Raw genomic sequence first — 23,350 nt, forward strand, 5'->3', positions numbered from 1 at the left:
CCTTCATGCTGGAGAACCTGAAATCAAAGCTTCCTTTTCCACTTGGGCCTGCACAATATTAACATAGTTTGTAACAATCCATGGTTTCAGGTACGTGAGGCAAGGCTGCTTTCGGATTGAGGAGAAGACCATGACTGCGTTCCAGTGGCTCTATTCTCCTCCCCAGTGTCGAATCGCCAGTAGACCAGACTTGAAAATCCAAAGCAGGTAAATAACGCCAAGCCAAATTCAATTCAACTTTTTAAGATGGGGTCCACTCCAAATGGTGGGACTTGCAAAACTGGAGGGAGTGTAGTGGGAATTTGAAATGTTCTTCTCTTCTAGAGAAGTCACTAGAAGTCACAAAATAAACTGTGAGCAATTCAAGGGCTCTGTTTTAAGAACACCACTGAGAAACTGGAGGACGTTCAGGGAAGAGGGAGCTTATTGGAAGGCAAGACCAATAATAAAGTTGAAGCAGTTGTTAGTTCAGAGCGTCTATGACAATTCACCGCGGCCAAATCACCATGGCCAACTCATGGTCAACTTGCTGCGGGACAAGAGTTACCCTAATATTAAAGAAACAGTGGAATGCAATCATTCAAGAAAGGATGTAAAAGGAGGAACAGAATGAAATGTGAATGGCAAACATTAAAATATTTTTTAATTTACTTGAAATAATTAAATACCATTGTTAAATTGTTATCGCTGTGCATTGTGCTGCAGCGAGTTGTCTCACAGCGAGTTAGCCCATGCCAAGTTGGCTGTGCCGAGCTGGCCATGGCAAGCTGTCCCATTCCATGGTTTTTTATTTATTTATGAGATTTATATACCGCTTTAAGTGCAAGCACTCTCTAAGCGGTGTACACCAGTAAGCAATGTATATATATATTTACATTGCCCCCAACAATCTGGGTCCTCATTTTACCTACCCCGGAAGGATGGAAGGCTGAGTCAACCTTGAGCCAGTGAGATTTGAACCGCTGACCTGCTGAACACAGTCAGGTAAAGTGGCCTGCAGTACTGCACTCTAACTGCTGCGCCACCTCGGCTCAGAGAAGATAAGAATTAATTAATTCTTTGGCTGTGGTCTTTCAATATTTGAAAGGCTACCATGCAGAAGGTGGTTTTTAATGTTCCCTCTTGGTCTAGTTTAGGGCTAGGCAACCTTGGCTCTTTCGTAGCCCTGGTCTAGTTGAAGACTAGAAAAAGATGGATGGGGACTGCGAGGAAGCAATCTGAAAATGTTATTTGAACAACAAACAAGTAGTATCTTCATTTTATGACTGCTGTGTTCGCTTAACGACTGCTGCAAAAAAAGGTTGTAAAATCAGGTCAGTCACATGATGATCCATTTTATGATTGTCACAACTTACAAATGTAATGGGCACTGCATTATAGCTGTAAGTTGAGGACGACTCATAGCAATTAAAAGGAAGATCTTTTTAAACAGCCCATTGCTGTAATAAGTGAACTAGGTTTTACCGGGGTTTTTTAAATGATAGCTTAATTAATTTATCACATTTATATAGCCTTAGAAGAGACCCTTTAGTTATTTTGGCAAACAAACAGAAAAACAAACACAACCCAAATTTGTTCCAATTTGGGTTTTTCCTGCTATTGCCAAGCTGCATCAAAATATCAATCAGAATAGAGTTGGAAGGGACCTTGGAGATCTTCTAGTCTCACCTACTGCTCAAGCAGGAGACTCTATACCACTTCAGATAGGTAGTTGCACAGTCTTTTCTTAAAAACCTCCGGTGATGGAGCGCCCACAACTTCTGAAGGCAAGCTGTTCAATTGCTCTCACAGTTAAGAAGTTTCTCCTTAATTCCAAGTTGCTTCTCTCCTTGATTAGTTCCCATCCACTGTGTCTTGTCTTGACTTCTGGTCCAGATGAATTGCTAACAGGACCTAAGGCAACACTGGGTTCCTTAAGGATTGACCCAAAGCATCGGAAAATATTGTTGCATGTTCCATTGTTCCACCTTTCCAGAACTCTTCGTCCAGCTAAGTGGGGCAAGGAATCAAAGATGACCTAGTGAATTACTCCAGCTGAACTCTGCCCATTAGGTTTTCAGGATAGACTATAGCCAACATCCACAATTTCACTCTGAGAAAAACTTGATGGAGAATAAATCAATACTTCTGCTAATGGAGGTGACTCTCTAGTTTTGGTGAACCTCTGAAGCTTTTAAGAGCAATTAGGTCCTCACACTCTGTTTCCAAACTCCCCGGATAAATAGAGATCTTTGCCGCAATGTAGAGGTGGCTGTTTTTTCTTTGACAGATGCAGAACTACGGGATTGGGAACACGCTGAGGTGGATGTATTTTGGAGGTTCATATTTCCCAGTATGAAACATTCAAAGGGAGGAGGAGTAATAAGACAGAAAGGAGAGAGGAAGGGCAGAGGGGATATAGAGGAAGAAAGTGATAAAGAAAAGAAGGGGGGAGGAGAAAGATGGAGGAAAAGAGGAGATGGGAAAGAGGGAGAAAAAGAAAAGGGCAGGAAAGAGAGAGAAAAGAGAGGAGAAAGGGAAAAAAAAAGAGGTTGTAAGAGATGCCCCTCAGATAGATAAAGGCTCTGGAGACCATTATGTAAACAGTGTTTCTCAACTTCAGCAAATTTAAGATGTGTGGACTTCAATTACCAGAATTCCCCAGCCAGCATGGAGGAATTCTGGGAACTGAAGTCCATACATCTTCCAATTACTGAGGTTGAGAAACACTGAAGTAAATAACCAGCTGTAACTTCCCCATTTTCAGGAAGGAAGCAAATCAGAAAGTGTCAGACATCCCTACTTGGCCAGTTAGAAAAGAATGACTCTCAAACTCGTGATTAACAAAAGTACACTTTACTAAAGTCAAGTGATTACAGTGTAGCAAAGCCGGAACTGAAGTTTCACACCCAAAGCATCTGGTTAACTTTACCCTTTCCCTCCTTTCTCCTTAGTTATCTTTTACTGTCCAAGAGCAGTCAAACAAACTGTTGTGGTAACAGTCCCTGGCTGCGTGAGCTGGATGATACCACATTCCATGGGATGATCTTGAAATGGCTAGTGGCTCTCATGGGATGGCACAACAAGTAGTTTCAATCCCCCTTCTGCTATCCCTTATCCCACCCCGCAGCTCCGTCCCACCTGTTGCATATGGCAGTCTAGCATCTAGTGACGCGTGGCTGGCAAAGTGGCAGGGCAGTGCTGACAGAAAGTCTCCACCCTAAGATTCATGGCAATATTTTGGATTTATATAGGAAATAGTTCAGTTGTGGGGATTCTTGTAACTTCATTCTTTGTTCATCGCAACAAATCTTGCTAAAGAGAACTTGGTGGGAACCTTACTGGAAAAGAATCACTGTGGAATTTAGGCAGCTGGCCAAGAGCTTTGGGGAGGGGAGGGGGATTAGAAAGGAAGAGAGAGAAGGAGGAAGAGGAAAGAGTCAGAAGGGGAAGTGGGAAGGAGGAAAGTAAGGGAAAGGGAAGAAAACGGAAAGAAAAAGGACGTAGAGTGGAGAGAAAAAGGAGAGATAGAGAAAGAGAGAGTAAGGAAGGGCAATAGAAGAGACTAGGGAAGGAGAGACTTAATTTACAACTTTTCTTCCCTAACTGGATGCAAAAATCTTTTGATGCAAAAGTTTAAAACAAAACAGGAAGAAAACCAAATCACTACAAAGTCCATTTTTCAATGTCACATTTTAGATAGTGCCTTTGAAAAATTGATATAGCCCTTATTCTTCCCAGCTCATAGCCAACTTCTTGATTTTCTCTCCGTTCGCTCCTTTTCATTGGCTAAAGGAGCCAGGTCTTCAGCCCCTTTCAGAAGGCCAGAAGGATGGGAGTGCATGATGGGTGTGGATCTCACCTTTAGAGGGCACAATGTTCCAAAGGGCAGGTACCATGGCAGAAAAGGCTCTTTTTCTGGACCCCACCAGCCGGAGTTCCTTGACTGACGGGGTCTGCAACATGCCCCTTCTGTGGAATGGTTGAGATGGGCTAATCCCATTGGGGTGAGATGGCTCCTCACGATACACCATTTAATAATAATAATAATAATAATAATAATAATAATAATACAAACACCTACAAATAGAAATAGAAAGGCTGTGGCAAAAGCAAGCAAGGGAGTACCAATAGTAATAGGCGCCTTGGGTGCAATCCCAAAACAACCAGAGCACCACTTGAACACCATTGGCATTGACAAATTCGCTATTAGTCAATTGCAAAAGGCGGCCTTACTAGGAACTGCTTCCATCCTGCAACGATACCTATAATACCATCAAACATCCACATCTGCCTATCCCAGGTCCTGGGTAAGGACTCGATAGGTAGACAAAATGCCAAATCCAGTATGAACATCTGGCTGACTGTGTGATGATCCATAACAACAACAACAATAATAACAATAATAATAATAATAAAGTTGGAAGAGATCTTGGAGGTCATCTAGTCCAACCCCCTGCTCAGGCAGGAAACCCTATACCATTTCGGACAAATGGCTGCCCAGTCTCTTCTTAAATACTTCCAGTGCTGGAGCATTCACCGCTTCTGGAGGTAGGTTGTTCCACTGGTTAATTGTTCTCACTGTCAGGAAGTTTCTCCTTAGTTCTAGGTTGCTTCTCTCCTTGATTAGTTTCCCTCCGTTGCTTCTTGTCCTGCCTTCAGGTGCTTTGGAGAGTAGCTTGACTCCCTCTTCTTTGTGGCAGCCCCTGAGATATTGGAACACTGCTGTCATGTCACCCCTGGTCCTTCTCTTCATTAAACTAGACATACCCAATTCCAGCAACCGTTCCTTATATGCTTTAGGCTCCAGTCCCCTGATCATCTTTGTTACTCTTCTCTGTACTCTTTCTAGAGTCTCAACATCTTTTTTACATTGTGGTGACCAAAACTAGATGCAGTATTTCAAGTGTGGCCTTACCAAGGCATTGTAAGGTGGTATTAACACTTCACGTGATCTTGATTCTATATCTCTATTAATACAGCCTAGCACTGTGTTGGCTTTAAAGTCAGTCAGCATAGGTGGAGGCAGTGCTTGAAAACATTGCTTCGATTGTCCTGGTTTTTTGACAGGAACTGTAAACACCATGGGGAAAAAAAGCTAGCTGGTGTGATACTGCCCCATGTGGTGATCTACTGAACTGCAGGAATGCTTCTGGTGCTGGTTCAGCCCAGCTAATTGGCTTTTTCAGGATGATAAACAGTCTTCCGGTTAAAGTGGAAGAAACTGTTATGTCTGTTGGGTTGTTTTCTTCTTTCATTTTAGGGCTGTAGTTAAAGGTTTTCTTCATGTTTACCTCACTCCGCATGGACATGCTAGAAAAGAAGTTGCTTTTGTTTTCAAGGGCAAAGGGGGAAAAAAAAAACAGGTTTCTTTCACTGCATGAAATTCTTTTGTGCCATTTGGCCCAACCCAGCATGCAATGTTGCATGCCAAACTGCCCTGCTGAGAAATCATTTTAATCACCATTTAATTAGGTATGTAATTTACTCACTTATGGAGATTTCGTACATGTTTGGGGGACGAAGAACCGCACTGTAAAACTTTGACCAAATGCAAATGTCATCAACATGGCCATATTTTTTTTTATAAAAACCAAAGTTTTTACTCTGAATTTAGAACTTCACAGCATGTTAAAAACATTTGGGAGATTCTGGCTAGAACAGGGGTCGGCAACCTCGGTTCTTTTATGACTCATGGACTTCAACTCCCAGAATTCCTGAGTCAGCTGACCTTTGGGCTAGATAAATGCAATCCGTTTTCCTAGTGATGAAACTCAAAGTCAAGACCTTGCAACTTTATCTGGCTGCAGCGAAGACGCTTACTGGGTGTTTCTTGACTTAGAACCATTTGTTTAGCGACTTCCTGAAGTTATCAAAGTGCTAAAAAAAGTGACTCGTGACCAGTCCTCACACTTATGACCATTGCAGCATCCTCATGGTCACATGTTCAAAACATGGGCCTTTGGCAACTGGCATAAATTTATGATAGTTGAAGTGTTGTGAGGTCATGGGAACACTACACAAGATCTTCCCAGACAGTTTCTGAGAAGAAGAAAAAAAAAAAAGGGGGGGGGGTGAAGGCAGATTCGCATAACAGCCATACGCTTCACTTAACAACTATCATGCTTTACTTAATGACCTTGGCAAAAAAGCTTATAAAATTAGGCATGGCTCACTTAACCAGCATCGTGCTTAGCAATAGACTGGTATACGGTCTCCTGCCTGGACAAGGGGCTGGACTAGAAAAACTTCAAGATCCCTTCCAACTCTGTTATTATGTATTCATGCTAGAGCAGGGATGGGGAACCGTGGCTCTTTTATGACTTGTGAATTTCAACTCCCAGAATTCCTGAGCCAGCCATGCTGGCTCAGGAATTCTGGGAGTTGAAGTCCACGAGTCATAAAAGAGCCAAGGTACCCCACCCATGTGCTAGAGTATAAACTACCCCACACCATTTTAGCTCAGGCTGGCATGTTGTGTAAACCCCACTGAAATTTATATTAAAGGAGCACCAGGGGTGACATGATAGCAGTCCTTCAATATCTGAGGGGCTGCCACAAAGAAGAGGGAGTCAAACTGTTCTCCAAAGCACCTGAAGGCAGGAGAAGAAGCAATGGATGGAAACCAATCAAGGAGAGAAGAAACTATGACTGTGATTATCATTAAATCTTGCATCGTATGTTTATGATGAAGTCTTGTATTTTATGATTTATGATGAATGTATTTTTATCTTGTTTATGATCATGATTTATCGCTATTACTTGTATGAACCATGAGAGTTTATGCAACGGAAACAAATTCCTTGTGTGTCCAACCACACATGGCCAATAAAGAATTCTATTCTATTCTATTCTATTCTATTCTATTCTATTCTATTCTATTCTATTCTATTCTATTCTATTCTAACCATCATCATCATAATAATAATAATGTTGGAAGGGACCTTGGAGGTCATCTAATCCACCCCCTGCTCAGGCAGGAAACCCTATACCCTTTCGGACAAATGGCTGTCCAGTCTCTTCTTAAAAACTCCAGTGTTGGAACATTCACTGCTTCTGGAGGCAGGTTGTTCTACTGGTTAATTGTTCTAACTCTCAGGAAGTTTCTCCTTAGTTGTAGGTTGCTTCTCTTGTTGATGAGTTTCCATCCGTTGCTTCTTGACCTGCCTTCAGGCACTTTGGAGAATAGCTTGACTCCCTCTTCTTTGTGGCAGCCCCTGAGATATTGGAACAGTGCTATCATGTCACCCCTAGTCCTTCTCTTCATTAAACAAGACCAGGGGTAGGCAACCTTGGCTCTTTTATGAGTCGTGGACTTCAACTCCAGAATTCCTGAACCAGCTGGCTCAGGAATTCTGGGAGTTGAAGTCCACGAGTCATAAAAGAGCCAAGGTTGCCTACCCCTGAACTAGACATACCCATTTCCACCAACTGTTCCTTATATGTTTTAGTCTCCAATTCCCTGATCATCTTTGTTGCTCTTCCCTGCACTCTTTCTAGAGCAGCGATGGTGAAACTTTTAGAGACCCAGTGCCCAAACCACAACCCAAAACCTACTTATTTATCGCAAAGTGCCAGTGTCGCATCAGCATTGTGGTGCCCTCAGGGGAGGCATGGGGGTGTGGGCCACTGAGTAAGCGTGGCCCACTGCATGGGCATGGCTGTGGTTGTCATGGCAGACTGGGTGGGTGTGGCTGGGGTGGGCATGGCCACCTCGATGTTGCTCATGGGGGGGGGGAAATGCCTGTGGGGGCCGGGCAGGGTTGGGGGAGATCCAGGGAGTCTCTGGTGGGTGGGGCGGTGGGCAGGAGGCACAGCATAAATGGGGGAGGCACGCAATCCTAGCTGGGATCGGGGGGCCATGGCACCGATGGGGATCTGGCTTTCCCTGCTTGGGAGAGTGACCTTTGGCGTGTTGGGTGTGGGCGTGCTCTACCACCTCTACTTGAGCTTGTTAGCTGGCTGCTTCACCTCCTTTGTGCTGGGTGGGGCTGCTGCTCCAACGGCTGCCTAATGAACCTGCGCAAGCTGGTGGCAGCGGCGGCAGGCGTGCCCACAGAGAGGGCTCTGAGTGCCGCCTCTGGCACGCGTGCCATAGGTTCACCACCACTGTTCTAGAGAACATCTTTTTTTACATTATGGTGATTCTATTCTATTCTATCGAGGAATTTCCTGACAGTGGGAACAGTTAACCAGTGGAACGTCTTGCTTTCAAAAGTTTTGGGTGCTCTATCACCGGAGGCTTTTAAGGAGAGACTGGACATCTATTTGTCCAGAATGGCATAGGGTCTCCTGTTCGAGCAGAAGGTTGGAGTAGAAGACCTCCAAGGTCCCGTCCAACTCTATTATTCTGCTAATTCAGTGGTTCTCAACCTTTTTAATGCCCCAACCCCCAACCTGTTGTAAGTTGAGGACCACTCAACCAGTCGTAAGTCGAGGACCACTCAACCAGTGCAGCACTGTTTCCAGAATGGGACTTTTGGCGGGCTCAGCAGAGCAGAGACAGCCTGGACAATTCCTATTGGCTTTTGAAAGCCAATAGAATTAGACTCAAGAGAGTCTATTCTATTGGCTTTCAAAAGCCAATAAAATAAAAGGGAGTAGCACAGCTAAAGAAAAGGGGAAAAAAAATGGCGGACTGTATTGTTTGGCGACCCCCATGAAATGGTCGTTCAACCCCAAATGGGGTCCCGACCCACAGGTTGAGAACCACTGAATTAGACTCTATTCAAGAGAGTCTATTCTATTGGCTTTCAAAAGCCAATAGGATAAAAGGGAGTAGCACAGCTAAGGAAAAGGGGAAAAAAATGGCGGACTGTGTTGTTTGGCGACCCCCGTGAAATGGTCATTCGACCCCAAATGGGGTCCCGACCCACAGGTTGAGAACCACTGTGCTAATTCCTCCCCTGCCAGCTGGACTGAACAGTAATGAGTTAGATCTCACCAGCTATGTGAATTGAACAAATCAGACCCTTCTTCCTGCTTCCCATCTCCTCCCCTTTTCACCCATGGACCGAAGAGGAGTCTCCCTCTGCAATTTTACCCGTTGCCCCCCTTCCTTAGCGCCCCGTTCGCCGCTTCCGGCCTTCTGGGGGCATTTCTTTGTCCTTCTCGTAAGGAATGCCAACGCTTTGCCCAAATGCACGGGCGAGGTTTCGCAGCGGAAAGGGCCCCCTAGTGGCCGCGAAAGTCCTTGCCACGCGACGGAGGAGCGAGAGAGCAGACGCATCCCCCCTTACTCTACACATCAACAATGCGCTTGCAGCCGCTCTCTTTGAGGAGGGAATGTGAAGCAGCTGGATACACTCTGGGTCTTGCGTCCCTCCTTCTCTCCCCCTCCTTCCTTCTTTCTCTCTCTCCGTTCGGTCAATAATTCTCACCTTGGTGTTGGCTGGTGGCATCCCTGCCACATTGTAAATCCAGTGAGCAAAAATTCCAGGTAAGGAAAAGAGCTTGGGCGAACTGCGGTCTGAACCGAAAGCAGTGCTCCAACAACACGTGTTAGGAGAATCGGGGTTTTCGATTCGTAACGTTGCCCTGATGTCTACAACGGACGTGTGTGTGTACATTTGGAGTTATTTGCGCACATGGATTTTTGCACGTTGCTCAAAGAAGGAGGAAGGGGGGGGGAACTGGCACGGGGAGTGAAGGAACAACTCTTTGCAACATGCTTGGGTTTTTAATGGATGGGGGAAATGTGGTGGAATGAATATTTTTTTTGGGGTGGGGGAATGGAAATCTCTGTTGTCTAATAGGGAGGGACAGAGCAACATTGGTTTTCTGGAGAATGTGGGGTGAATCTCGTGTTTTGGGTGCAAGCTGAGATTCCTGGGGAAAAGCAACTCGGGAAAGGGGGCTTAATTTGTTTCAGTCAGGGGGAGAAGGCACTGGTTGCTGGTTGCATAAAGGGTGGTGTATGCCTGTGAATCCTGATCTGCTAACAACTTCTCAGTCCAATCTGCCACTTGCTTGACGGGAGAGGAAGAAAATATTGTGTAAATATTGGGCTTTTGCCGTTTGAAAGTGCCGTTTTGCTGTTTTCATCTCTCTGTCTCCGTTTATCCACCTATCCATCCATCCATCCATCCATCCATCCATCCATCCCCCTATCCAGAAACCACCTGGTTTTGTTTGCAATTAAAAGGCAAGTGTAACATTCCGTTTAAGAACAGGATTGATTCAGCAGTGAAAAAAAAAACTTAATTTGGCAGCATGTTTCGAATGGTCACGTTGGCTGAATGGACAAACAGTTTGCAAGAAGGACCATCCCCTCTTATTTGACAACTGCCACAGGTTCATTGCAAACATTGACCAGCGTTGGTTCCTGGGCTTCAAAGGTTGATGGTGACATAAGGGTTTGCACACTGGTGATGTGGTTTGAATAGATGCGTGCCCGCTGGTGGACAATTGTAAAGATGTATGCGTCTCCTCGCCTTTACTCTCACGGTCAATGGAAGGTGTTCACTGTAGCCTTCTGGGTATGTAGTTCCTTTGAAAGGATACTTTCGTTGTGCATGACTCATTTGAATTGAATTTGAATACTTTATTTGGCCAAGTGTGATTAGACACACAAGGAATTTATCTCCGGTACAAAAGCTCTCAGTGTACATGCAAAGCATCACCATCACCATCACTACCACCACCACCACCATCATCATCATCATCATCATCACCATCATCTCAATAAAAGGGGGAGTAAACATAATAAAGATAAACAATCATGCTACAGCCATGCTACATGGATAAATACAAATAGACATTAGAGAGCACTGTGAAAATTAGGTGTTCAGCAGAGGGATGGCACAAGGGGAAAAAACTGTCCCTGGGTTTACTTGTTTGGGCATACAGTGCTCTATAATGTTGTCCCAAGGGGAGGAATTGAAACAGTTTATGTCCAGGATGTGAGGGGTCTGGAGATATCTTCTGCAGAAGAAGGGACACAAGACCCAGAGGGTATCTCTCCTTCGTTAGTTTCCATCCGTTGTCCTGCCTTCAGGTGCTTTGTAGAATAGCTTGACTCCCTCTTCTTTGTGTCAACCCCTGAGATACTGGAAGACTGCTATCATGTCTCCCCTAGTCCTTCTCTTCATTAAACTAGACATAGTAAGGTTGACCCCCTCTTTTTTGTGGCAGCCCCGGAGATATTGGATATTTCACAAAGAAGTGGGTGGGTTCAACCTTAGTATATCTAGTTTAATTAAAAGAAGGACTAGGAGTGACATGACAACAGTGCTCCAATATTTGTGGGGCTGCTACAAAGAAGAAGGGGTCAAGCTATTCTCCAAAGCATCTAAAAGCAGGGCAAGAAGCAATGGATGGAAACTAATCAAGGAGAGAACCAAGCTGAAAACACATAATCAGTGGAATAATTCACCACCAGAAGTTGTGGATGCTCCAATGTTTTTAACAAGAGATTGGACAACCGTTTGTCCGAAACGTTATAGAGTTTCCTGCTTGAGCAGTGGGTTGGACTAGAAGACCTCCAAGGTCCCTTCCAACTCTGTTGTTCTATTATCTGTTCTGTTATCTGTTATTTGGAAGTGACTCATTTCACAAAGCTTTCTTCATTCACCTTTGCCCTGTAAAGTTCACTGATTCACTCAGGTGCATAAGGAGCTTCCTTATACACAGTTTATCTGATTGATTAGTCCAATAGTATCTACTACCTGTATCAATCAGGTTTGAGGCACTGATTGATACAGGTAGTCCTTGACTTACAACCCCAGTTGTGACCATTGCTGAGCAAGGTGGTTGTTATGTGAATTGTGCCCAATTGTAAGATCTTTTTTTTTTGCCATGGTTCTTAAGCCAATCACTGCAGTTGTTAAGTGAATCACACAGTCATTAAGTGAATCCGGCTTCCCCCATTGACTTTGCTTGTCAAGTTGATTAGGAAGGTTGCAATGGAGGTCAGATGACTTTAGAACGTTGCAACGCTTGTAAATAATACACACTGGTTGTCAAACACATGAATTTTGAGCCTAACAATAGCAATAGCATTTAGATTTATATGCTGCTTCACAATGCTTGACAGCCCTCGCTAAGTGATTTATAGAATCAGCATTATTGCCCCCAGCAATCTGGGTCCTCATTTTACCAACCTTGGAAAGAGGTCAGAATTGAACTGCAGGCAGCTGGCAGTGACTAGAGTCAACCTGCAGTACTGCATTCTAACCACTGCACCACCACTGATCTATAGGTTCTACAGGTTCTCCTGCTTGAGCAGGGGGCTGGACTAGAAGACCTCCAAGGTACATTTCTATTCTATTCTATTCTATTCTATTCTATTCTATTCTATTCTATTCTATTCTATTCTATTCCTAATTTCTATTCTATTCTAATCATTGTAAACACAGGTAGAGTGAAGTGCAGGCAGTCTTCAACTTATAACCACTTGTGTTGTGACCATTCAAAGTTACGATGGCGCTGAAATAAGTGACTTATGACCATTTTTCACACTTTTGACCGTTGCAGCATCCCCATGGTCACATGATCAAAATTTGGATAATTGACAATTGGCTCATATTTATGATGGTTGCAGTGTCCCAGGCTTGTGTGATCACTTTTTGCGACCGTCTGACAAGCAAAGTCAATGGAGAAGCCAGATTCACTTTTACAAAGGTGTTCCTTTGCAGTGATTCACTTAACAACGGTGGCAAGAAAGGTTGTAAAACGGGGCCAAACTCACTTGGCAACTGTCTTGCTTAGCAACAGAAATCTGAGGGTCAATTGTGATCGTAAGTCGAGGACTACCTGTACTGTGTGTTGGTCAGAACTGCTCTGAATTAGTAAAGGTTTTCCATGTTCTGAAATAAAGGAAGTTTCTCCATCACTTGCTGCTTTGATTCTTCTGAACTGGAGACATCAGAGAGAAATACCATTGGTCTGAAATGGTATAGGGTTTCCTGCCTGAGCAGGGGGTTGGACTAGATGACCTCCAAGGTCCCTTCCAACATTGTTGTTGTTGTTGTTGTTATTAAAGCCTAGTATGCAGAAGATGCCATGCCATAAAATCACAAAATGTTAGGTTGGAAGATGGCTCCTTAAAAGGTCACTGAGACTGACCTCCTACTCAGTGCAGGCATCCAATGGCTGCCTGGTCTCTGCTTAGAAAAGATCCTGACAACCTCTTTAGGTAACCTCCATGATGGTTTGTTTGATTTCTGCCTCAGCAAGAGTCTGTTTTGTTCTGATCAATAAGTCACAGTTCAATAAACCAGCAGTAGCCTAATATATGATCTGAGTCATTGATTATAAACACCGTCAAGAAACGGTTGGTGGCAAATAATTACATTTGGTTAAAACCCAACTATGAAATAGCTAAAAATAGATTTTTGCTCAAAAGGTGGACTTCACGCATTGCTCTGAGCCTTAGTGGTTTATTTGATTGGGGGTTTTATGTACTTTAATAACTAATAGCTAATTTCACCAGTGAAGCACTGCATTGCATAACATTTGAATCTAATAAATCTGTACGTGCAGCCAGCTCATTTAAAATTAAAGATAATGCCTGTTCTTTGGATCTATCTTGCCAAACCCTAGGATCTTGAGTTCCTGGCCAATGGTCAGGAATGAAAACAACTGAAATTCTACAAAGTCAAAAGCTTTGCAGGTTTTTTTCCCCCAAGTTAGTTTAATGGGCAAAGATGTTGGCTGATCCCAAAGATCTGAAATTGTTACATAATTTTCTCTGAAATCTGGAAACTCCAGAAGTTGAATCTTGGGCATGGGGATCCAGATTTCTCCCTGAGCTTCTGTCCATATGATGAGTGGTAGCCTTTATATGAAGATTAGAGCAAAACCCCCTTTTTAGATTAATCCAGGATAGCCTGCTTTGGCATTAACACTTCCGGAAAAGAAGTAACAATAAAGGAGAACGTGTGTAGCTCAAAGTTGAACTGGGGAGTCTTTGGTGCTCTCTGAGCTTTGTGGTTTTCTTGCAGACATTCATTACCCAACTAGGTAGCATCCTAAGTGCTAATAGCACTTAGATTTATATACTGCTCGATAGCGCTTTACATCAGAGGTCCCCAACCTTTGGGGCACCAGGGACCGGTTCCGTGGAGAAAGTTTTTTCTGCGGACCGGAGAGTGCGTGGTTTTGTGTGCTGCCTGCATCCCACAGATGGGGCTTTGCTTGTTTGTGCAGACCAGGTGCTGGCATGCCGCAGCCTGCAGCATGGACTGGGGGTTTTGGATCCCTGCTTTACAGCACTCTCTGGGCAGTTTACAATGTCAGCATGTTGCTTCCAACAACTTGGCTCTTCATTTTCTGACCTTGGAAGGATGGAAAGCTGAGTCAACCTTGAGCCGGTCTGGACTGAACTCCTGGCTGTGGGCAGAGTTAGCCTGCAATACTGCATTCTGACCACTGCACTACCACAGCTCCTTATGAGAAACGGTTTCCCATCTTTAGAAGCAGATCTTAGTATGATCATGTCTGCTTTATCTTTTAGCCTCCCTCTTCTGCTAGGGTGGAGCTGAAGATAAATTTCAAAGCCAAATCCAGAGTTCCAGAACAGAGAGAGTTCTGAATAACCAGAGAGCAGGAGTTAATCTGGGCCTCAGGAAAAATAATGGTACCAGCATCTGTGCCAATACGATGGCACTCCCAAGATTTTTTTTAAAAAAATATATATTTAAATTTTTATTTTTATAATTTAGCCTGGGTATTCTTTAAGTACTTGATATCTATGAAGATTCTCAGTCATCCAGGTCATGGTTGTCCCAAAGGTGTTTTTTCAACAGGCAACTGGACTTTGTTTTTTCTTGAAGATTTTTCGCTTCTCATCCAAGAAGCTTCTTCAGCTCTGCCTGGATGGTGGGGAATATAAAAGAATGCAAATGACCAGCTGTCTGCAAGGAGTATAAATCCTTTCATTTCCCCATTATCCAGTCAGAGCTGAAGAAGCATCTTGGATGAGAAGCGAAACATCTTCAAAGACAAAAAAGAAAGTCCAGTTGCCTTTTGAAAAAGCACCTTTGGGACTTTAAGTTTTTTTTTAAAGCAGCATGGTACTCCTTCCCAACTTAGTTGCTGGCTTCATAATGATGGAAGCTTATACATAGCTATGTGTAGACTTCCACTACCACAATCCCCTAACTCCCATGGCCATTGATGAGGATTCTGGGTATTGAATTCCATTTTTCTGGAGACTCCTCAGATGGAGAAATTGGGATCTTGTTAGCCATCTCTTTCTTTTTCAGCAGCTGAACATCCTTTGTGCTATCTCATTCCTCCTAAAACCCTATCTCTCATCATTGCCCATCCATTCATGCAAGCCTAAACAGAGAGGGTCTGCCAAATTAACTAGGAAACAGATGGAACAAGTCACTAGGGATGCATTGAATTTATTGGAATAACATTTTGCTTGATCAGATTGGAATACATACAAATGTCCTATGAAAATAACACATTTTGATACATCTGTCTATGGCCCAGCCATGCTAAGAATGCTTTGCAGAGTTTTAATTGACCTTTTTGAAAATAATATCAAGATAATTTATTGCATCCAGTTCCGGGCAACACATTTCAAAAAGGACAAACTGGAACAAACCCAGAAGAAAGCAATCAAAATGATAAGTAGCCGGAATGAAAAACTTCAGAGGAACAGTTGAGTTATATGGTATGTTTACCGGTAGAAGAGATTATTGGTAGTTCAGGGCTAAATTGTGGGATCCTTGGTGCTGTCTCTGAGCTTGATGGTTTTCTTGCAGACATTTCATTACTAAACCAGCATGGATGATATTACCTAGTTTGGTAATGAAATGTCTGCAAGAAAACCACCAAGCTTAGAGAGTGCCAAAGGACCTCACATAGTATATTTAGTCTGGAAAAGAGACCAGTGAAGGGAGATGTGTTAGCTGCCTTCAAGTAACTGAAGGACTGTCATGGAGAATATGGGGCAAAATTCTTCAGAATTTATCTAGAAGGCAGGACAATAAACAAAGAGTTTAAAGTACAAGGAGGTAGATTTCAAATGAAGAGCAGAAAATGTTTTTGATGATAAGAACTGTCTGGTAAATGGAATAATGACAAGAGTTGGATTAGATGACTCCCAAGGTTTGTTTTCCCCAACCCTTCCATTCTGTGATTTTACAGGATGTAGATTTTGATGACTGCTGATCTCTGATGTAAATAATTTAATTTTCAGTTGGTTGGATACTTGGATAAATTTCTTGAAGCTAAAGACAGGAAATGTTTATCATGAAACTTTTCCCATACTACAGATTTTCAAGTAAAGGCTGATGTCATGGTTCGAATAGATGTATACTTTGTACTGTTGAAAGAAAAGTCTTCAGCAGGGTCCAGTCCAAGCCGGGAATAAACAAAATTGAGACTGCTTTAGAAAGAAAGGCTGTCGTTTATTGAAGAGCAGAGCCAGACAGAAATGTGGCTCTGGGAAAGCTGATCCAATGTTTTTGGGAGTGGTGGGTTTTTATACCTTCTTGAGCTTTTGTATTTGGAGTTGTTCCTGTGGCATGAACTTTGACCTGAGGTTCAGTGTGCCTTTCTGGTATTTTGATGGTGGTGGGTTAATCCTATTATGTCTTAAAGGTCATATCCTGCTTCCCTGGGGTTGTGGCTGATGGCTATGTCCTCTGTTGGATTTTTTGGGTGAGGGGTTGTTGATTCTAGGGATCTCTGTCTTTCTAATTCCATTGGCTCCAAGTTTCCTGGCTCCAGTCTTTCTGAAAGGATTATCATATCTGCATTTCTACAGACCCTTGGGGCAGAGAGACTTGGGGGGGGGTAGTTTCTGCCTTTTAAGATCTTCTCCATTATTCCTTTGGGGAAATATAATATTCTGCCTTTTTAATATTCCCCAAAATATTTCTTTCTCTGGGTGTGGCTGACTTCCCAGAGTATACTGTAACTTTTTGGAGGGAACTTTAGTCTTGGTTTAATGTCATGGTTCCGATAGAAGAGACCAGCTAAAACAGAACTCCGAGGCTTGAGGTTTCCTTTAAGAACATGTTTATTGGCTACAAAGTATCGGCTCTGTCAAAAGTGAACCCAAGACTAAAGTTCCCTCCAAAAAGTTACAGCCTACAAAGTTAAGCTTCCCACCCCACTACTATGCAATCAACTACGTTTCCCAATAGAATAGTTTGGCGGGCTTTCTAACAGAAGGCTCAGCCCTCCAGTCTAACAAACAGAAATGACCTTGGTTCCCACAGAATAGAGAACTGTTTAAGCTAACAGAAAAATTCCACCCCCCTCATATTCTGGTGGCAACCGAAAATGAGCCAAATGGCTTCATTCAGATTTGTTGCAGAGTTAACAGCTGAATAACCATCTGTATAACCCAGTGTTTTTCAACTTTGGCAACTTTACAATGTGTGGACTTCAACTCCCAGAATCCCCCAGACAGCCATGCTGGCTGGGGGATTCTGGGAGTTGAAGTCCACACATCTTAATGTTGCTAAGGTTGAGAATCACTGGTATGGCCCATAGGAAATAGGGAAGCTGTTAATCTGGATGGAACAGAGGGAAAGGGTTGACCAAATCAACCTGAAGACCAGCAAATAGTTTGGGTTCACACTGCAATTAGATATTTTGACTTACTGCAATAAAGCTATCAATTAGTCTCAATGATATAATGAATTTTCTCTATGTTGAAGAAAGAGCAGGAACATAATTGCCTACTCGGATATTAGAGTTATCTGGAAAGTCAGGATAGACTGAAAAATCTTGGTTGAACTCTCATGGAGATGTTCTCTTACATTCTTATTCTCTGTTTTGGTTGCCACAATGTAAAAAAGATGTTGAGACTCTAGAAAGAGAACAGAGAAGAGCAACAAAGATGATTAGGGGACTGGAGGCTAAAACATATAAGGAACAGCTGCTGGAATTGGGTACTGTATGTCTAGTTCAGGGGTAGGCAACCTTGGCTCTTTTATGAACGTGGACTTCAACTCCCAGAATTCCTGAACCAGCCATGCTGAAGGGAAAGGGAGAGGTTTCCAAGTTGAGCCATGCTGGCTCAGGAATTCTGGGAGTTGAAGTCCACAAGTCATAAAAGAGCCAAGGTTGCCTATCCCTGGTCTAGTTTAATGAAGAGAAGGATGAGGGGTGACATGATAGCAGTGTTTGAATATCTCAGGGGCTGCCACAAAGAAAAGGGAGTCCAGCTATTCTCCAAAGCACCTGAAGGCAGGACAAGAAGCAATGAATGGAAACTAATCAAGGAGAGAAGCAACCTAGAACTAAGGAGAAACTTCCTGACAGTGAAAATTTATCTGTGGAACCGCTTGCCTCAAGAAGTTGTGGGTGCTCCAACCCTGGAGGTTTTTAAGACGAGAGTGGACAACCATTTTTTTCCTGAAATTGTATAGGGTTTCCTACCTGAGCAGGGGGTTGGACTAGATGACCTCCAGGGTACCTTCCAACTCTGTAATTCTGTTATTCTATCATTTAGCAGTTTGTCACAATGACATGTGGGTAGAACTTGCAAATTAAAGGATGGCGCTTTGGAAGTTAGGATAAAACCTGGGCTATAGGTGGACCTACATTTGAACCTTGCAAATCAGATCCTTGGCTGACTGGCTGGCTGACGGTAATGCTGTCTGCAAAAAAAAAAAAAAAAAAAAAAAAAAAAACTTCTTTTACAAGAATCTTTGAGAGGTTTACTCGCCATTGTCATGCACATTTTTCTATTTACTTATTCCTATCTCTATTTATCATGGACACAGAAGGTGATTTATGTAATGACATTGCATATCCAAAAAGCAATTTCTTGCAGGGTTAAATGAAATATGTCTGCTTGGATGAGGTTTGGGTGGAACACATTTTTCTGATGTCCTCCTTCGCTTCTTCCTTCTCTTGTATTAACCATTAATCAACTTAGCCTTCTTATAACTTATATGGCACAGATAAAACCTCAACTAAGGTTCACCTTGACCCAAGTTGCTGCTGCCACTAATAGATGTTTGCAAAGTTCTCCATATTCAAAATGATGGATTGTTTTTTTTAATGAACCTTTGAATACAGATGGTCCTTGACTTACAACCACAATTGAGCCCAAAATCCCCAGTGCCAAGCAAGGCAGTTAAGTGGGTTTTGCCCCATTTTATGACCTTTTTTTGCCACACTTGTTAAGCAAATCAGTTGCAGTTGTTAAGTGAATCATGGGGCCATTAAGCAAATCTGCCTTCCCCCATTGACTTTGCTTGTCACAAGCCGGCTGGGGAGATAGTGACCAGATAGTGACCACATGAGCCCAGGACACTGCAACTGTCATAAATGCATATCAGTTGCCAAGCCCCTTAATTTGGATCACGTGACCAAGGTCGTAAGTGTGAAAACTGGTCATAAGTCACTTTTTTCAGGGCATTGGAAATGGTTACTAAATGGAATGACTGTAAGTCGAGAATTATCTGGAACTTCATGTCAGTGGAGGAACCGTATCCTGTGCTGTGTTTCCTTTCAGAACTTTTCTGAATTCTTGGGAGCAAATCCTTTCCTACAAGATCCTAATTTCTGCAGTTCTCTCTTCTTTTTCTATTCTCTGCTATGATGCAAAGTGGTGCAGCTGATCAGAATGTTTCAGTTTCAGCTTCATACAGGTAGTCCTCCACTTACAACCACAATTGAACCCAATTTTTCTGTTGCTAAGATTGTTGGGGGCATTATGCCGACTCTGTAAACTGCTTAGAGAGGGCTGTAAATCACTGTGAAGCGGTATATAAGTCTAAGTGCTCTTGTTATTGCTATTGTTGTAACTTCAAAATGTCACTAAATGAACCGTTGTAATTTGAGAACTAGCTGTAAACACGATCGGAGCACTGCACCCTTCTTTCTATGGGCCCCAAAGAGAAGAACATGGGAACACGGAGGAAGTTAAGGTAGAAGATTGTGTATTTGTTGGTGGTGGTGCTTTGAGGTATCTGCTCAAATGAGGGAATAATCAGAGATAACAGTAACGAGAACAGATCTGAACCAAAAGAAGATTGCTGCCGGAATTCATAAGTTTTCATAAATTCCATTAAATTTTCATTATGTTTTATTACCGACCAAGGGAAACATTAAGGAAGGGAGCTTGCCACATAGGACGGCTGCAGATTGGGAAGTGTGGGTGGCTCAGGAGATTGCAGAGTGATGTAAAAATATATTGTCAAAAACAACACTGAGAATATGCACCCTTGTGCACCCTCCAAGATTCAAATCAGCCCCCAAACAATCATTAAAGAAGCATTTCCCCACCCCCAATAAATGTATTTTTAATTCTTTTGTCTCCAGCCCTGCAAACCTGGAAATGTCACCCTCAGTTATGTTCATTATGTCTTGACATTATTCCTAATGGCTCTCAGTTGTGAAAGCATAATTAACATAAATGAACACAGGTAGTTCTGGACTTACAAGAGTTCAATCAGTGACTGTTCAACTGAGACTGGAAAAAGTGGCTTATAACCATTTTTCACACTTACGACCATTGGAGCATCCCCATGGCCACCTGATCAAAATTTGGATGCTTGGTAACCGGTTCCTTTTTATGATGGGTGCCATGTCCTGGCTTCATATGATCCCCTTTTGCAACCTTCTGACAAGCAAACTCAATGGGGAAGCCAAATGCACTTAACAACTGTGTTACTAAGTTAACAACTACAGTGACTCACTTAACAGCTATGTCAAGAAAGGTTGTAAAATGGGGCAAAATTCACTTAACAAATGTTTCCCTTAGCAACAGAAATTTTGGAGTCAGTTGTGATCATAAGTTGAGGACTTAGCTATAGAAACCTGCAGCCTCGTACTACTGCTTTGGTCAAACGCAGCTTTGCAAGAATAACTCATAGCCAGTGGCTAGAAAAATCTAGGGCGATGAGTCTCATAAGTTCTTCCAGATGGAACTCATCAATTCAAGCCTCAGGCATTCTGGGAATTGAAGTCCAATACCTCTGCCCTTTCTGAAGGGGACAAATTTCCAGGGCTTCTGAAATGGTTCTGAAATTTCTATGGCTTCTGTTTTCTAAGCCATGGATCTTCCCCTTTAAGAATGTGGACTTCAATTCTCAGAATTCCTCAGCCAGCATAGCTGGCTGAGGAATTCTGGGGAATAGAATAGAATAGAATAGAATAGAATAGAATAGAATAGAATAGAATAGAATAGAATAGAATAGAATAGAATAGAATAACAGAGTTGGAAGGGACTTTGGCTCAGGCAGCAAACCCTATATCATTTCAGACAAATGGTTGTCCAATCTCTTCTTAAAAATTTCCAGGGTTGGAGCATTCATAACTTCTGGAGGCAGGTTGTTCCACTGATTAATTGTTTTAGCTGTCAGGAAATTTTTCTTAGTTCTAGGTTGCTTCTCTGTTTGGTTAATTGCTTCTTGTCCTGCCTTCAGGTGCTTTAGAAAATAGGTTGACCCCCCTCTTCTTTGTGGCAGCCCCTGATACTGGAATACTGCTATCATGTCACCCCTAGTCCTTCTTTTCATTAAACGGACATACCCAATTCCAGCAACTGTTCTTTATATGTTTTAGCCTCCAGTCCTCTGATCACTTTTGTTGCTCTTCTCTGTACTCTTTCTAGAGCAGGGGTGTCAAACTGCCGGCCCACGGGCCGGATGTGTCATGTCAAAACTGCGCCCACCCCATTGTCAGCAATGGGGGAAAAGTCACGATATGTTGTGATATGTCATGTGACATTGCGAGTTTGACACCCCTGTTCTAGAGTCTCAACATCCTTTTTACATTGTGGTGACCAAAACTGGATGCGGTATTCCAAGTATGGCCTTATCATGGCGTTATAAAGTGATATTAACACTTCACGTGGTCTTGATTCTATCCCTCTGTTAATGCAGCCTAGCACTGTGTTGGCTTTTTTGGCAGCTGCAGCACACGGCTGGCTCATATTTAGGTGATTGTCCACTAGGACTCCAAGATCCCTCTCACAGTTGCTACTACTGAGCAAGGCACCACCTATACTATACCTAAATGCAGAACCTTGCTTTTTTCACCATTGAATTTCATTTTGTTAGATAGTGCCCAATGTTCAAGTCTGTGAAAATCCTCCTGTATCTTAAGCCTGTCTTCTGGAGCGTTGGCTATTCCTGCCAGCTTGGTGTCATCTGCAAATTTGATGAGTTCCACATCTATCTTCATCGTTGATGAAGATGTTGAACAGTACTGGGCTAAAACAGAGCCTTGGGGTACTCCACTGCATATTTCCCTCCACGTAGATGCAGTTCCATTGAGGCCCACACATTGAGTGCGGTTGGTCAGCCAGTTACAAATCCATCTGGTGGAGCCAAAGTCCACAAGTCTTATTTGGAGACCCCTTGCTGTTAGCAATACAGCTGCTGGGGCTGCTCAGCCTCCAGGACAAATTCATTTCTAGAAAGGGCACACAGAGTGTCTCTCATTTTGGTTTTAATGCTTTTGGAGTAAATCCAAGAAATCACTAATCTGGTTCAAAAGCCTCCTCCGAAGTAGCCTATTAGAAAGAAAGGCAGATTGAATTTCAAGGTCACCAGGCTTCTGAAAACCACACTGTCCTTTTGTTTCTTATTTAGATGGAAGACAAGTTTTCAAAACAGCACCTTGCAGAGAGAGAGAGAGAGAGAGAGAGAGGTGGTACTCCATAAACCATCTTGCTATTGATATCCTACAGGTAGTCCTTGACTTACAACCATTTGTTTACTGACCGTTCATAATTACAACAGCACTGAAAAAAGAGGCATGATTGGGATAGTTAAAGGATAATTAACATAAATTAATACAGGTAGTCCTTGACTTTCCACAGTTCATTCAGTGACTGTTCAAAGTTACATTGACACTAGAAAAAGTGAGTTATGACCATTTTTCACACTTACAACCGTTTCAGCGTCCCCATGATCACGTGATCAAAATTCGGATGCTTGGCAACTGATTTATATTTATGATGGCTGTAGTGCCCTGGGGTCATGTGATCTGCTTGTGTGACCCTCTGACAAGCAAAGTCAATGAAGCAACGGGTGGAAACTAATCAAGGAGAGAAGCAACCTAGAACTAAGGAGAAACTTCCTGACAGTGAGAACAATTAATCAGTGGAACAGCCTGCCTCCAGAAGCAGTAAATGCTCCAACACTGGAAGTTTTTAAGAAGAGACTGGACAGCCATTTGTCCGAAATGGTGTAGGGTTTCCTGCCTGAGCAGGGGGTTGGACTAGATGACCTCCAAGGTCCCTTCCAACTTTACTACTATTACTATTACTTAACAATCAGTAACTTAAACAACTGCAGTGATTCACTTAACAACTGTGGCAAGAAAGGTCATAAAATGGAATGAAACTCAGTTATGGGGAAGGAAAGATAATTGGTTGTGGATGCACATCAGCCACTGATTCCCTCTGAAATACTTCTTTGATTTCCCCCCCCCTCCAAAGTTA

General features: G+C 42.9%; 1 protein-coding gene across 6 annotated transcripts in view; it reads left to right on the top strand.

Moving 5' to 3' along the window:
* Positions 1-23,350, top strand: part of RAP1GAP2 (RAP1 GTPase activating protein 2) — a 325,705-nt gene that overhangs the window by 16,185 nt on the left and 286,170 nt on the right. For 5 of the 6 annotated variants that reach the window (XM_039341916.1, XM_039341924.1, XM_039341835.1 and 2 more), the window contains exon 2: positions 91-207. In XM_039341916.1, coding sequence (XP_039197850.1) covers positions 91-207 — 117 coding nt within the window. Of the gene's footprint in view, positions 1-90; positions 208-9,201; positions 9,419-23,350 lie in introns of those variants that run through there. The other variant, XM_039341899.1, reaches the window with a different exon arrangement.

The sequence above is a fragment of the Crotalus tigris genome, unplaced genomic scaffold (assembly GCF_016545835.1).
Source record: "Crotalus tigris isolate CLP2741 ecotype Arizona unplaced genomic scaffold, ASM1654583v1 scf7180000017550.10884619, whole genome shotgun sequence".
NCBI lineage: Eukaryota > Metazoa > Chordata > Lepidosauria > Squamata > Viperidae > Crotalus > Crotalus tigris.